This window comes from Pectinophora gossypiella, chromosome 29, assembly GCF_024362695.1.
Source record: "Pectinophora gossypiella chromosome 29, ilPecGoss1.1, whole genome shotgun sequence".
NCBI lineage: Eukaryota > Metazoa > Arthropoda > Insecta > Lepidoptera > Gelechiidae > Pectinophora > Pectinophora gossypiella.
In genome coordinates this window covers 2943087-2958053 of record NC_065432.1, presented here as the reverse complement: position 1 = coordinate 2958053, position 14967 = coordinate 2943087, and the positions used below count along the sequence as shown (strand labels likewise).

The 14967-nt window shown below is 35.6% G+C and overlaps 2 protein-coding genes across 5 annotated transcripts in view; one reads left to right on the top strand and one right to left on the bottom strand.

The window, feature by feature from the left end:
• LOC126379420 (leishmanolysin-like peptidase) overlaps positions 1 to 14967 on the top strand; it is a 254652-nt gene that overhangs the window by 105326 nt on the left and 134359 nt on the right. For 2 of the 4 annotated variants that reach the window (XR_007568328.1, XR_007568329.1), the window contains exons 10-18: positions 395 to 518; positions 857 to 958; positions 1309 to 1496; positions 3670 to 3802; positions 4446 to 4605; positions 5487 to 5581; positions 6051 to 6122; positions 6883 to 7014; positions 7279 to 7539. Coding sequence is in view for 2 of the 4 variants with exons in the window: in XM_050028171.1 (XP_049884128.1) it covers positions 395 to 518; positions 857 to 958; positions 1309 to 1496; positions 3670 to 3802; positions 4446 to 4605; positions 5487 to 5581; positions 6051 to 6122; positions 6883 to 7014; positions 7279 to 7425 (1153 nt within the window). In the remaining 2 variants the exon portion in view is untranslated. Of the gene's footprint in view, positions 1 to 394; positions 519 to 856; positions 959 to 1308; positions 1497 to 3669; positions 3803 to 4445; positions 4606 to 5486; positions 5582 to 6050; positions 6123 to 6882; positions 7015 to 7278; positions 8045 to 14967 lie in introns of those variants that run through there. The other 2 variants (XM_050028171.1, XM_050028172.1) reach the window with 2 other exon arrangements.
• LOC126379677 (alpha-(1,3)-fucosyltransferase B-like) lies at positions 12283 to 13701 on the bottom strand. Its single transcript, XM_050028494.1, has one exon. It carries the CDS (start codon positions 13699 to 13701, stop codon positions 12283 to 12285), a length of 1419 nt encoding a protein of 472 aa, XP_049884451.1.

The following is a 14967-nucleotide window of genomic DNA, read 5'->3' as shown; positions in this document are numbered from 1 at the left end:
GTGACATCGTAACGAAAACTTTGAGGGATGATTCAGATTTTGAGTTGATCTCAACTGGAATTTTTCGTCGTAAAAGTATGGAACTGAAAATAATATTGAAAACCACCAAAATTTTCATTAATTTTTCGACAGGAAACTCCACTTGATATCGACTCTGAAACATTTCCGAGAAATGCATTTTCGGGGGTATGTGACATAACCTGTATTGGGCTGGTTTTCCCTTCGCGGGTTGGAAGGTCAGACAGGCAGTCGCTTCTGTATAAAACCAGACCTGTCAAATCTTTAGGTTAGGTAAGCGGACCCTGTGCAAAACCGGATAATGTTGGAGATGATGATGATGATCAACTTAGAATCATGGTATCATCATCATATTATCGTAATATTTTCTTTTCAGGTTACAAATCCACAAGTGGTCATCGAGAGTGGTGAAGAACATTACTCGTAAGAACTGGATGATCAGAGGAGGGTTTATGGAGAGGACATTTCACATGATTGTCACTCCCAGAGTCGTTAAAGAAGTAAGGAAAGAATAGAATAGAATAGAAGGTATAATAGAATAGAATAGAAGGTAGAATAGAATAGAAGGTAGTCATGTTTCCATACTTCTTCTTGTGCGTCAATTTCAATTTAATTAATTGCATTATGTGTTTTTCATATTTTTATTTTAAATTTGTAAATTGTCCGAAATAAATAATTGAATACGTAACTCATCGTCATACTTAAAACACATAATAACGGGTTCTTACCGCGTTTAAATGGGGATATGAGACTCCCGATATTTCGACACTGTTGCAAGTGCCTGATCCTGACACACCATTTTCGCCACTTGTTAGTGAAGCCTCACCTTACTTTTCAGGTTCGAAACCACTTCAACTGCTCAACGTTAGAAGGAGCCGAGTTGGAAGACCAGGGAGGAGATGGCACCGCACTCACACACTGGGAGAAGAGAGTTTTTGAGGTAATAATATAATTTTTTAGATATACATATATTAATTGGACTGCGAATCCGCCCGGATTACACTAATTCTGATTGCTTTTATATTTCATCATATTTCCCGTTTTAACCAATACGGTTTGATTTTAAAAATATCATCATCATCAGCCCATTAACCTCCCCACTGCTGGGGCACGGGCCTTCCCTATGGATGGATAGGGAGATCGGGCCTTAAACCACCACGCGGGTCCAGTGCGGATTGATGGTTATTAACGACTGTTAATGCAGCTGGGACCAACGGCTTAACGTGCCTTCCGAAGCACGAAGATTTTAAAAATATATATGTGGGTGAATTGCTTTTAATGTTTTTTCAGAACGAGGCTATGACAGGAACGCACACACAAAACTCTGTCTTTAGCCGGATATCCTTTGCCATGATGGAAGACACGGGGTGGTACCGCGCAGACTACTCGCACGCGGCGCCGCTCGACTGGGGCAAAGGCCTAGGCTGCACCTTCGCGAAGGCCTCGTGCAAACAGTGGATCAACCAGCAAAGGTTGAGGTCTGACTCACTTCTGGGTGCTTAGAGGATTCACAAAACGCCAAATTCGCATAATGACAACTTCACTAAATTATAATTTCGCAAAATTTCAAGATTATCAAAATGGCAAATTCACAAAATAATAGATCTGTAGAATGACATTCGCAAAATGTATGATTCGCAAAATGACTGATACATTGTTTTAAGTTTACGCGGTTATTATCATAATTAAAACACTCCCGAACCCGGCGGTAAGAACCCGTTATTATGTGTTTTAAATGACTGATAGGCAAAATTAAGGATTCGCACAATGTCATCGTAAAATGACAAGCTCGTTGAATGAGCAAAATCTCATATTCGCTGTTGATACATTTGCACCATTGAAAATTTTCAAAATTTAATTTTTATTTAATATTTGGGAGACCAACAGCTCGTAACAACTATAGCAAAAATATCATACTTCACAACTAAGCCAATAACAGGTTTCCACCTATATAAAAAAGGATTAAAATATTAAAACTTAAAACTTGCGCGCTTGAACTTATTCGCAAAATGACAAATTTATATTTCTGGTCATTTGCTAGGTTAGGGTGATTGTTCATGTTATATTAATAGTTTACTAATAAGCAATCACATTATTAACTTGTGCTAACTTCACATACATAGTATTAGTGACACTGTAACGAAAACTTTGAGGGATTATTCAGACCATGATTTTGAGTTGATATCTACTATAAATAATTTAAAAAACACTAAGATTTTCATGAATTTTCCGGCAGGAAATTCCACTTGAGTTGCTCCCTGGCCTTGAAGTGGACTATCTCTGGTTCTAGACGGAAAAAAATTAAACTATTTAATATACAGAAGACACTCGAAATTGACACCTGAACGAACACTCAGGGATATGATTTAGCTCGTAATTCTGAGTTAATATCAAGTGGAATTATCCGTCGCCAAATTAGTTTTTTTCTTAAATTAGGTATTCCATACATTGTTTTAAGTTTACGCGGTTATTGTCATAATTAAAACACATAGTAACGGGTTCTTACCGCGTTTAAATGGAGATATGAGACTCCCGATATTTCGACACTGTTGCAAGTGCCATGATCACGGAATGACAGTCATTGGCACTTGCAACAGTGTCGAAATATCGGGAGTCTCATATCGCTTTAATTATTCCATACATTTGCGACGGAAAATTCCATTTGATATCAACTCAGAATCATGGGCTGAATCATCCCCCTTAGTATTCGTTACGGTGTCACTAACACTCTGTATTTTCATTTCATCTACTAACATACATTCTTCTCTTTCACGCAGTCCTGATAATACAACAGAGTGAGTGTAATTAATAACTTGTGTGTCTGTGTGTGTGTTTGTTTGTTTTATGCATGCTATAACCAGCGATGTGCCGTCACAGAAAATGTGCCCGTTGTAAAAACTCTTTTATAGTGACGACACTGGCTGTTTTTCCTTTTCAAATTGTTCTCTCTTGTACCTTAGTCTTATTTGCCTAAAGGTTAGGTAATAAAGCTCTTTTTACATAAGCTTTGCGCCTTTTTCCTGATGGGAACGTACTCTGATAAATATTGCTTGATTAATTTGACAGCTGTCAGCACAGTATTTTTTGCATTTAGCTGTACAAAACTGAAAAAAGGTATTATATAATTTCAAGAGGTTTATTTGACACATTTGTACCATGGTTTAACCCTTCACTCTTCTTGGACTAAAGTCAATAGTGCCGACTAGTGCAAAATAATGGCTCCCTATTCAAGCAGGTACCCGACATCATATAATTACAATGACACCAAAACTTTATACCCTGTTACTCAAATTTTTATCATTAAATAAAAACAGTGGCACTTATTTTAGCTAGCCGGCACATTTGTTTGATTACGGGAACTATTAATAAACATTAATGCTTATTTACAAGCTTCAAAAACGGAACTGCTAATGAAACGTAAGTGTGGTACTAACAATTTGGATTTAATTCTCCTAATTGTGCCGATTTTGGCAGATTATACTTAACTACACTTACTTGAACTACAATTATTTCGTGCACTTATGGTACATTGGACGGCAATTTTTTTTTGGAACTGTCCAAAAAAGACAGTTAATTTCTACCAGAATCGGCACATTTACCGACACTAATTTCCTAACCTCACTTTCTAATTCAATCTCACTTTTTTGACAGGCGTAAAAACCCGGCGCCATTTTGTGAAAGAGTAAAAGGCGACCCGTTGAGGACTGAATGCTCTCCTAGAAGGAATGCGGTGGTCCTTTGCAACCTCGTGAAGCATGAGACTATATTGCCAAGACAGTATCAGGTAAGTAACACACACAAACTCAAAATTAAAAAATATATCTTTATTCATTATAGACGGCGATATGACTCACCACCTATATGACGCGTGGGTATTTAATTCACCTTGTGATGGATGTACCTCTGACAACTTCTATTGGTATATAGTCGTGAGCTGATGTTATAATTAGATAACATAGTTACACTTGGGAATCGTCATTTTTTTGCATAAAATATTAATTTGTGTCGAACGTCTCATCCGCTTAAAACTACTGCAGCTTCTCACAACCTGTGCAGCCGAGGAAAAGTAGCTGCAAGAACTTCGGCACAGAGCCCTAGATTTTCTTAGACATACTTTACATTCAGAACCACTTGATGAGGAGTTTCATCGACAGTTAACCTCGGCAGTTTTAAGTTACGATGGACATTTGAGCAGGATTTAATGGCATGGTATATTAACCAGTGCATTATCGTAATTTATTTAAATGCCCATCAGATGTGAGCAATCCCTTAGTCGATTTCAAAATAGTTCGTCGTCATCTGGTTTTTTCTAAAACGATTATCAGCTGAATGCATACAAATCTATTATTATTTTTCTTACAGATTTGTTATAATGCTCGTGTCTATAAACTCTTGGCTGACGTTTGAAATAACTTCTATCTCCACAGCACTTCGACGTGCTACCCAATGTGCCGGCCGGCGAGGAGGCGCGGTACGGAGGCTCAGTGTCGCTGGCCGACTACTGTCCGTACCTGCAGGAGTTCACGTGGAAGCATAAGACGGTGCTGGTGCGCGGCAGCCGGTGCTCCTACGAGGAGAACACGCCTAGTCAGTTGATACACTTATTTGTCGCGCACATATTGAGGGGAACATTAAGGGCCACATCGAAGCAATTCATCTAAAAAACAACATTGCAATTTGACATTTGCGCATTTGGAAGTAACTGCGCAATGCCTAGAAATATGGTTCTTTAGAGGTATCGCTTCAATGTGGCCTTTTTAACCCCCCTGTTCAGTACAATAGGCGATATTTCAATCCAGATTATCCCGTGCTCAGCGTGAAGGTACACATCGTGAGAAATCCCACATTCCCGAGAAATGCGTTTCGGATATATGTGATCTAGCCTGTATTGGACCGGTTTTCGGACCGGGTTGGAACGACAGACAGGCAGTCGCCTTTATAAAACAATTGGACCTGTCAAATCTTCAGGTTAGGCAAGCGGACGCTGTGAAAAAACGGGTTAACGGGAAATGACTTCATTCCAGATTAAGTTTTACAATAATTTAAATGCGTGGCAGGAATTAAATCTCTTGAGAGCTGTTAAACGTGAAACAAGTGATGTGGCATTAGTATTATATTTCCGTGTCGATTGATTTTGCTCCATCTACGGTCATGAATATCATGTACCTGCTTTAGAACCCTGTCGCATTAACATATTTGACTTTTAGTGAGACTTACAGTTAAATTTGTCAAAAATAAAATATAATGTGACATGGTACTAAAGTTTATACGCACATTGTTCGAAGTTTTGGTGTCATAATAAAAACATTTTAGAACTTGGCACATTTTTAGCTAGCCGGCACTTTTTCTGTGAGTTCATTCAACAGTGAAATTAAAATTGTAATTAATTTACAGATTTTTGTCACGATTCATTTGATTAATGATTAAAACCGAATTCACTTTATTTATTATTCTTGTTGTGTTTCCAGAAACTGATGTTAATTTTGCACTGGAGAACTACGGGCCTCATTCCAAGTGTTTTGATCACAGTGATCGGGTTTGGGAGCAGAAATCTTGTAGACAGGTACACATTACTTACATGAATTACATGAATTTTAATGCCTTTTCACCATGGCACAAAATATATATACACAGGGTGTTAGTAACACCGTAACCAATACGTTGACGGGGATGATGCAGACCATGATTTTTGCCACGGAAAATTCCACTTAATATCAACTCAGAATCATGGACTGAATCATCCCTAAAAGTTTTCGTTACGATGTCAATAACACTCTGTATACTACATACAGAAATTATACTTACCTCCTCCCCGCACCGAATCGCGTTACCATTCACGAACTCATTAGCGTTGGATGTTTTGAAATTGTATTTATCGTATATAAAAATAAAATATAATTGTGCCGTTAAGTTTCAGTGAGTGTTTACGCATTTTGTATACTTTTTCTATCGGCATTTTTCATTTTGATACCTACTACAGTGATTTTTGAGGAAGTTAATTATGTTTGTTGAAGTGTTATATTTTGTTTCAGATAAGGGAGTGGCAGCATTGGGGCTCAGGCTGTTATAAATACAAGTGCGAGAATGGAAGACTGCATATCGTGGTACGTTGTTGCATATAATATCGTCACTGAAAAGGCAAAATTACGTAAGCGCCAAAATGCCATTTCAAGTAATAGCCGTTTTAAGCAATTTTTTTTATCATAACTTTTTACATATTTGTTCAATTTGGATGACGTCAACGTAAGATTACATTGTTTTTAATTTTGCCTCCGTGGTCCAGTGGTTGAACTTTGGTTCACGATCCGGAGGCCCCGGGTTGGAATCCCGGTGGGAGCATATCACAAAAATTACTTTGTGATCACTAGTTTGGTTAGGACATTAGGGCTGATCGTCTGATAGTCCGAAAGTAAGATGATCCGTGCTTCGGAAGGCACGTTAAGCCGTTGGCCCCAGTTACTACTTACTGATGTAAGTATGTGGTCGTTACATTTGCCACGTCAGGGGCCTTTGGCAGCTCAGTAATAACCCTGACACCAGGATTGATGAGGTTGGTATTCCACCTCACAACGCACACAATAAGAAGAAGATTGTATTTAATTTTCTATATCTAGCAGTACATATTATAACATGGACTGCTATTTTAGGATATTTTGGCGCTTATGTAATTTTGCCTTTCCAGTGACGAAATCATGGTTATGGTATTTGTTTGTTTATTTATGTTGATATAATTATATTGTGTTTATTATTTGTTTGTCATTTTGTAAAAGGTTAGGTAAGCGAACCCTGTGAAAGACAGGTTAATTCTAGATAGATGATGATTTCTATTTCTTACTACTTACTATTATTATTCGTAACCCACAGGTGGGCAACTACTCGTACACCTGTTTCCACGCGGGACAAGTGTTACAAGTTCGCATCATTAAAAGAGGGTGGCTGCATAAAGGTGGTGTCGTCTGCCCGCCCTGTAGAGAGCTATGCGCGGAGGAGTTTGCTGTGAGTATCATATTGCATTTATAGGTTTGCTAGTGGACCGATTTTGCTATCAACCCATCGGGTTCAATTGTGAATATAAACCATCGATGTAGCAAATACATTTTTAACTAGTCGGCACTTTTTTCTGAGCCTACTGAATAAAGTATTTACCGAACGATATATTCCGTCATTAATATAGAAAATGAATAAAGTATTTACCGAACGATATATTCCGTCATTAATATAGAAAGGCTTATAGTTGTTGATTCGATGTTTTTATTTCAGTCCCGAAACGAATACTGTAAAGGCGGCGAAGAGGCGTTACCACCGAACTTATATCCGAACGATGTTTTAACTTGCGGGGTTCCCGCACTTTCTGCATCCGCCATTTTGTTGGCAGCGGCCATTTTGTACAATCTACTGAGAGACTGAAACTTTGAAGTTATGTGAGTAAAAAGTTATCATTTAAACACAATTTTGTGTGGGTCTTTTTCAGTGCATACTCGATTTGCGTATTAGGAAACGCGAACTTTTGATTAATGTTCGTATTGTGTCGCTTATCGGTGATAGATACCCAAAAATGTAACCTTTGTTGTCTATATTGTTTATTAGATAAGCATTTTGTAATAAAAGTGCAAGTGGGCATTTTGCGACTAAAATTATTTGAAACCCTTCTGAAATCTGTTATATCGGTTACTTAATGATATTTTTATTTGTACCTAATTTGTGACGAATTTATTTTTTTCTGGCGCCAAAGTTGATGCGAAGGCCGACAGTCTCACACGGCTAGGCTGACAGATAAAAAAAAACACAAAATAAAACAAACAGATTGGTTTTGTTACCATCGTTATGTAAGACTGTTACCAATAATAACTTAATTGTCTTACTTACAGCAATTTTAATTTAAGGATAAACCTAGTTTTATTTTTTTAAGTATTTTTAATCCAAATTGAATTGAGTCCAATTGGAAAAGACATTTATTTAATTTGTAAGTACTTATTTCGTACTTACAAATAATAATTTTAAAAGAATTCAGTTTTAAGTAAATAAAATAGTAAATTTCAATGTAAAAATATTACACAATTTTAGTATCATTATCAGTTCTTTTTATATATAGTTTTTTTTTAATAAAACATTTATTTAGCAAATTAATATTTAAAAAAAATACTTAAATATCTATTTATCATCGAAATCCTATTATAAAAAACCTTCTCTGTACTTACTAATTAATGGTTGTGACCAAATCATGATTACAATTTAAAGTAAAAAAGATATTTAATAAAAAAAAACTATTTATTCTTCATTTGAATTTGCAGTAACGTTTCTATGTGTTTTGTTTTATTATATAAAAGTTTATTTCTTTCGTTATTTTTTTTCTCTAAAAGTCAATTCATTAAAATGTATACTATAGTAAAAGACATTTTTGTTAGTTTTATAATAGGTATTATTTTTGTAATTATCGAGAATCGAATCTTGGACTTCATTGAAACTCGCTACAACTGGACCAATGATATGTTGTATAGTCAATGTAATTTTGATGGAGGTCGACCATTTTGTTTTATTAAATTGTTTTAATTTACATCATAATCATGTGGATTTTGTATATTACAGTCTAAAATTTAAAACAGCTTATTGAACTTAAGCACAGGCTTCATTCCACTGTTCAATGATGGAGAAAAATAAAAACAAAATGGTTGACTTTGCCTTCTTTTCCGGTTTATTGTGTAATCACTATAAAATCTGAAACATTTTAACCTTTTAAGTAGTGTACAGAAAAAAAGCAAAAATTGCCCAAACAAAATTAAATAGTGCCAACATAATTAATTTCACAGATTTTTGGGTCATTCATCCCTGCATTAAATTTATTCATGACCCGAATATCAGAAAGTAAGATAACACTATTAATTTAGTTTTGAACACTATTTAGAAAAATATTTTCTGCATATTTAAAGGAACTAATGAGATTTGTAGAATGTTGCTCACAATTCACAAAGGTTCTATTATGGAATATAAAAATCAACGTAAGCAAAAAAACCAAACGATTTAAAAAGAAAGTGTATTAGATTTTATAGCGATTACGCATTAATCCTTTTTTTGTAGTCAAAATAGTTTATAATACCTAATTTTAAGCTATTATTCGTAATCGAGCTCTGAAATGCCATATGTTTTATTTATTTCAATTCCTCTTAATGTCTGTCTGTAGATATTATAATTGAAGGCTGTACGCACCTGTGTTGATTTTGTACCGCATGTAATAGCATCGATTCCGGCGAACAAAACTTAATTATATTTAACTTTGTCGGCACTAAAAATAGTGCCACAAAAGGTTTTACTTTTTAGTCATCGGTTTTTTTATTGATTTTATAAAATGAACACCTTAATGTACAGTCATTGATAAACTTGAAGACTTATTTTGTAAATATAAAAAATAGTTTTATGTTAACGGTGCTTTTTGCTTTAAATGTGATTATATTATTTCATTCCTAATTAATGTTTCTTTTCACATGTAAGTTGTAATTGTATTGAAGATAAGATTAAAAATGTAAAAAAATATCGTTTTTAATTATAAGAATGGTACTGAATAATAAAAATATTTTCTTGAAAATAATCTTGTTTTTTTATTATGAAAAAAAAAAGAAACTTATTTAATAGGTTTGGTATCGCGAGCTGATTGGCTGCCTCTATGGCTATTTAATAGGTGCGTCCACATAGAGCGAGCCGTCTGTGAACTTAAATAAAGACAGATCTAAAACCAACGAAAAACATTTTATTTTTTCTATTTAACTTATTTATAAATTTTAATCACGAAAAACATAAAAATAAGTCGGACATTTTATCACGTTTTTCTATCGGGATTCTCTTAAAATGCATAAATGTTTTTGTCATAATTTTAATAGTCATAATTTTAATAATCATAATCCTTTTTGCATAACGTTTTTTAGCATAATAGTACTTTCCCATAGTAACATCTAGGAATACTGATTTGTTAGGTATAACTTATTTTTGGACTAATATTTGTTGGTATAAATTTGATTCGCATATAAATAAATATCCATAATTCTTTTTTAGAATAATAGTGTTTTGTCATAATTTTTACAAGGCATAACAGTAGATTAGATAAACATATCTTACATACGAAAAGTATACTGAATATTGACTAACAACATGAAATAGTGTCAAAAAATATAAAAAGTCATAATCATGAACCAAATGCAGCCAAGGAAAAGTAAGTTTCTAAAATGTTCAAAGTTGTGCCAAAACTTTTCTTATTCGGAGTATAGTTTTTATGCTTATAATAATTATGCTTAATATATCATTATTGTCATTAATTATTATGCTTATATAGTAGTTATGAGTTACAAAATTATGATTAAAAAGTTATGACAAATTAATACTATGCGTAACTAATAATAGGACAAGTAATAGTATGCCATGGTAAACTATTAATTTTATGAGTAAAAATAGACAACCCTTAAAAGTAACTGATTTGACTAGTTGGAAACAAAGCGTATTTTTCGTATATCATATTGACGATTGCAGTGAAGTTGCACCCTGACGTCACGTGACGTGCGTGAGCAGGAGTGGGGGCAGAGTAGTCACAGTCTCAGTGCCTGTCAAGTGCTCAGTTAAGATCGGAACGCGAAGGGCGATGGACGTTGCCACGTCGGTATTAGGGACTCGCTAATTGTGGAAAAAGGAAAAGCCCGAGCAAGTACCTTTCACATGTCCCTTGATTCAGTGTGTTTGTGTAGTGTACCACGAGGGATGGAGGGATTGGCACCTCGCATACTGAACGTGTAAACAGCAATTACAGTAAGTTTTTTTTTATTAAGATTAGTGTTGCCGAAAAATCGATAGTTTTACTATCGATAGTAAACAGCCAAAATCATCTGCCCAACCGATAGGCCTATCGATAGTATCGATAGTTGAAAAACAAAAAACTATCAATACTATCGATAGTATCGCTCTTCGATATTGCGCATCGATACTATCGATAGTTTTTCATCTTTTAACTATCGATAGTATCGATACTATCGTTGCTTATCAATAGTATCGCCAAAAAAGAGCTATCGATACTATCGATACTATCGATTAATTATCGATACTATCTTTTTTGGTAAACTATCGATAGTTCGATCGAAAACTATCGATAGGGCGCTATCGAGCGGCAACACTAATTAAGATTTAAGAGCGTTTATTTGACCACGATCAGTGGTGTGCCTCAGAGAATGTTCCCGTTGTAAATACTCTTTAATGGTAAGGCCACTGACTGCTTTTCTTTTTTAAATTGCTCTTTCTTGTACTGTGATCTTACTTGCCTAAAGGTTAGGTAACAAAGCTCTTTTTACATAACTTTTACACCTTTTTACCATCGGAAACATTCCCATAGCGGGTACATTCACCACGATTTTAATATTGGTTGATAATTAAATAAAACATATTTAATGTTTTTTCAGGTAAGTTTTCCAGTCGTGATATTTTGGGTAAGTTACATTTGTATTTTTGGATACTTAATCAACATTATTCTTACTACATGTAGCGATGTGTAGCTGAAGACTCGAAGAGTCGCATCCAGCTGCGGCGATCAGCTTCCTCCGGTGAATTTAGCAGGAATCGTAGGAGTCATCAAATTAAACCACGCAAATTTAAAATACGTGATTATAACAATGATAATAAAAAATAGAATTACAGTTCTAGATGATTTTTACAAGTTTCGCGAATAAAAAAAATTGTGAAGACAAAAAGCTTGTACCATAGTCGATTCGATATATTATCGTGTAACGAACTTGGTCTGACGTTGATCACCACGATTGGTCCATAGAGCATTGCGTTGGAGCATTTTTATTGGCTGTTCCGGGTATGACGTCGATTGTATGAAGTATAATTGCGCCTACTCGATTATTGAAAGCAACATCAATTTCTTGCCGCGCGCTGCTTGCTCTTTATATTTTGTCAGGCGTTAACACTACATATATCTAAAAAAAACATAGTATATCCATACCTTTCTTCTTATTATTATTATTTTTGTTTATTCTTTTATTTTTCTTATAGGTACGTGCCTAATCTGTGCTATTTTGGGCCTGATTCCTACAGACACCTAACTTTATTTTAGGTTATGTACCTGTCATTTTCTTACCCGCCAAAAGGGAAAGAATTAAAATATATATATACCTGTCGATTACTTCTCTTTTCTTTTCGGCGGATAAGAAAATGATCTGGTATAATTTAAAATAAAATTAAATGGTGTGTACAGGATACAGTACCAATACCTATTTTACTATCATCAAATCACCATCCCCACGTAATTTTTGACTTTCTTCGTGTCCTATTTAACTGCCTGATCTCTTCATATAACCCGTCCACCTTCTCTTTAGCCTCGTCTATGAGCTTAAGCCACTTATTCTTCGGATTCACCGATAAACTTAAAGCCGAAACCGGCAATGGGCAATCGTAGTGCTTTTTCGTCACCATATTTACCGCTTTACTCTTGGTATGAAGTTTTTCGCAAACAAGACATTCTAGGCGTTGGACCACGTCTGAAAGTTCAGTAGGAGTTTCGAAAAGTTTGTCGATTAATTTCTGATTTGTAATGATTCCTAGAGTCTTATGCTCGAGGTATTCTTCGTACGCCGTGTCGTTGTTCAGGAGGTAGTGCAGGTGTTGGCTGAGCAGCTCCGGCGTGGGGAAGTCCTCCAGCAGTATGGCTGATTTGTTGTTCGGCAGCCAGTCCCTGATCAGCGGCGAGCCGAAGTATATCGGCACAGTTCCCACTGTGATGGATCTCCAGAATTTCTCCGTCAAATAATCATTGCAGACAGCATTTTCGATTGCGATTATAAACTTGTACTTCGCTAGGAACTTTAAAATCTCTTCACCGTAAAGATGAGTCATGTAAACCACAGATTCATCGTATTGATACATTTTTGGCAAAAGTAGCTCCTTATTTCTCAGACACATCCCGTAGGAGTCAATCCTGATGTGCTTTCCAAGTTCCCTCACATAAGCATCCCTTTCTGTCGACGTGTCGCAGTTAGACTGCATGAATATAACTGGGGCAATTCCCCCGAGCAAAGAGTTCTTTACTGATGTTTTTAAAAAGAACGTTGGACTGGTTATGTCGTAAAGACCAGTCGACCATATCAAGGGCATCGGTACGTCGCTAAACCTGCTAAAAGTTGCCGAGAAGTTGAAAAGGTTCAGTCCAGCTTCATACATGAATGGCAGTCTATTCAAAGGTGTCTCATCATGAACTAACGCCCAGATGGTTTCTGGTCTTCTCGGTAAAGGAAACCTCCCAATATAACCCGAATAAAATAGGTAGGCATCGACTTCATCCGGCTCGGATTCTTGGCGGAAAACCTCGCATTCGACAGACTTCGAATTTTTTGAGCATACCAGCTTTCTATTGAATGGTATCCACCATACTTCACTAGTATACCATACCAAAGCTGGATTTCTAATGTTTGCATAATTATCGTAATCGATACTCTTATTTTTGGGTGAAATATCTAACTGATTACCACTATCTAGTCTTATATTGACGAGGAAGATCATAAATGATAGTAGAGTTACACCTGCGATTACTTTCAGAAGGAATTTGGAGTATATTTTCAAGGTTTTTGATTTAGGAGTAACTTGGAGACTGTTGAAAGGGTCTCGTGGCCATCTGCGTGTTTCGGAAGGTTGTACGGCTTCTAATCTGCACATTCTTCTCGTATCGTACACTTTTTCACTTCAACTTCAACTTTTTCACTTATTCTATTCTATTTTTTTTGTTTGTCATCGTTCAGAAACAATGATTCTATCCACCGATTATTTTAACTTAACCAATCAAAATTATATTTTAATGTTAAGTATTTTCTCTTGAACTTTTTCACTTATTATAGTATCTGTTTTATAGTATCTTCATTCGTTTAGTTTCAGATCTGTGACATTAGGTAACTTGTCAAAAACAGAACGGAGTTTTTGATAATAAAATCTGCTTACGACAGTCTTTGGGTGATAACCAGGACGTATTTCACGCAGAGCACCAAAGTTTAGATCACCAATTCTTAGATAAACAAACCTATTCCTCGTAGAGCACCAACGGATCAGTAGCTACTAGTGTTGGGGACTTGGAGTTTATTTGATTAAATGAAATATATCGATAAAATCACTAGAGTTTATTAGTTAAGCAAATTTCTTGTAAAAATTTCCATTAAGTATTACAAGAATCTGTTTATCACTATTATACTACACATGTTAATTACATGTTACAAGTGTCAAACTTTAAGGGATGATTCAGACCATGATTCTGAGCTGATATCAAGTGGAATTTTCTGTCGCAAAAGTATGGAACAGAAAATAATTAAAAAAAACTAACATTTTCATGAATTTACCGACAGGAAAATCCACTTGATATCATCTCAGAATCATGGTCTGAATCATCCCCCTCAGTATTTATTACGATGTCACTAACACCCTGCAATTATCAAGTCTTTGTTGCTTGTCTTTTGCCGTAGATATGTTAATTCTGCTACTCTTAAAGTATTAAATGGCATTAACCACACACATTTTGGACACTGCGTGATATTGACTATGATCCAAACGTTAATTCAAACTCCAGTCGACTTCAATGGTTTAGCGAGCCGGGATTCAAACCCGTGACATTGCGATGAAAGTCAAGCATTCTACGAACAGGGCTGTACAATCATGACCAATATAATGTACCCACTTTAGGACTCTGTCGCACTAACATATTTGACATTTAGTGAGACTTACAGTTCAATTTGTCAAAAAAGTTAATGTGACATGGTACCAAAGTGTATACATATTAATGCTCGTGACCTTACCATAGATTGTTAGATGAGATTTTCACCGAATCTCGAAAATATTCGGTATAATGCTAGGGGGATATTTGTTTAAGCGCCATGCACTTAGACGTAGTAACAGGCTCACTTCTCAAACGGGGACCTCCGGTTCGCACCCCGGGCG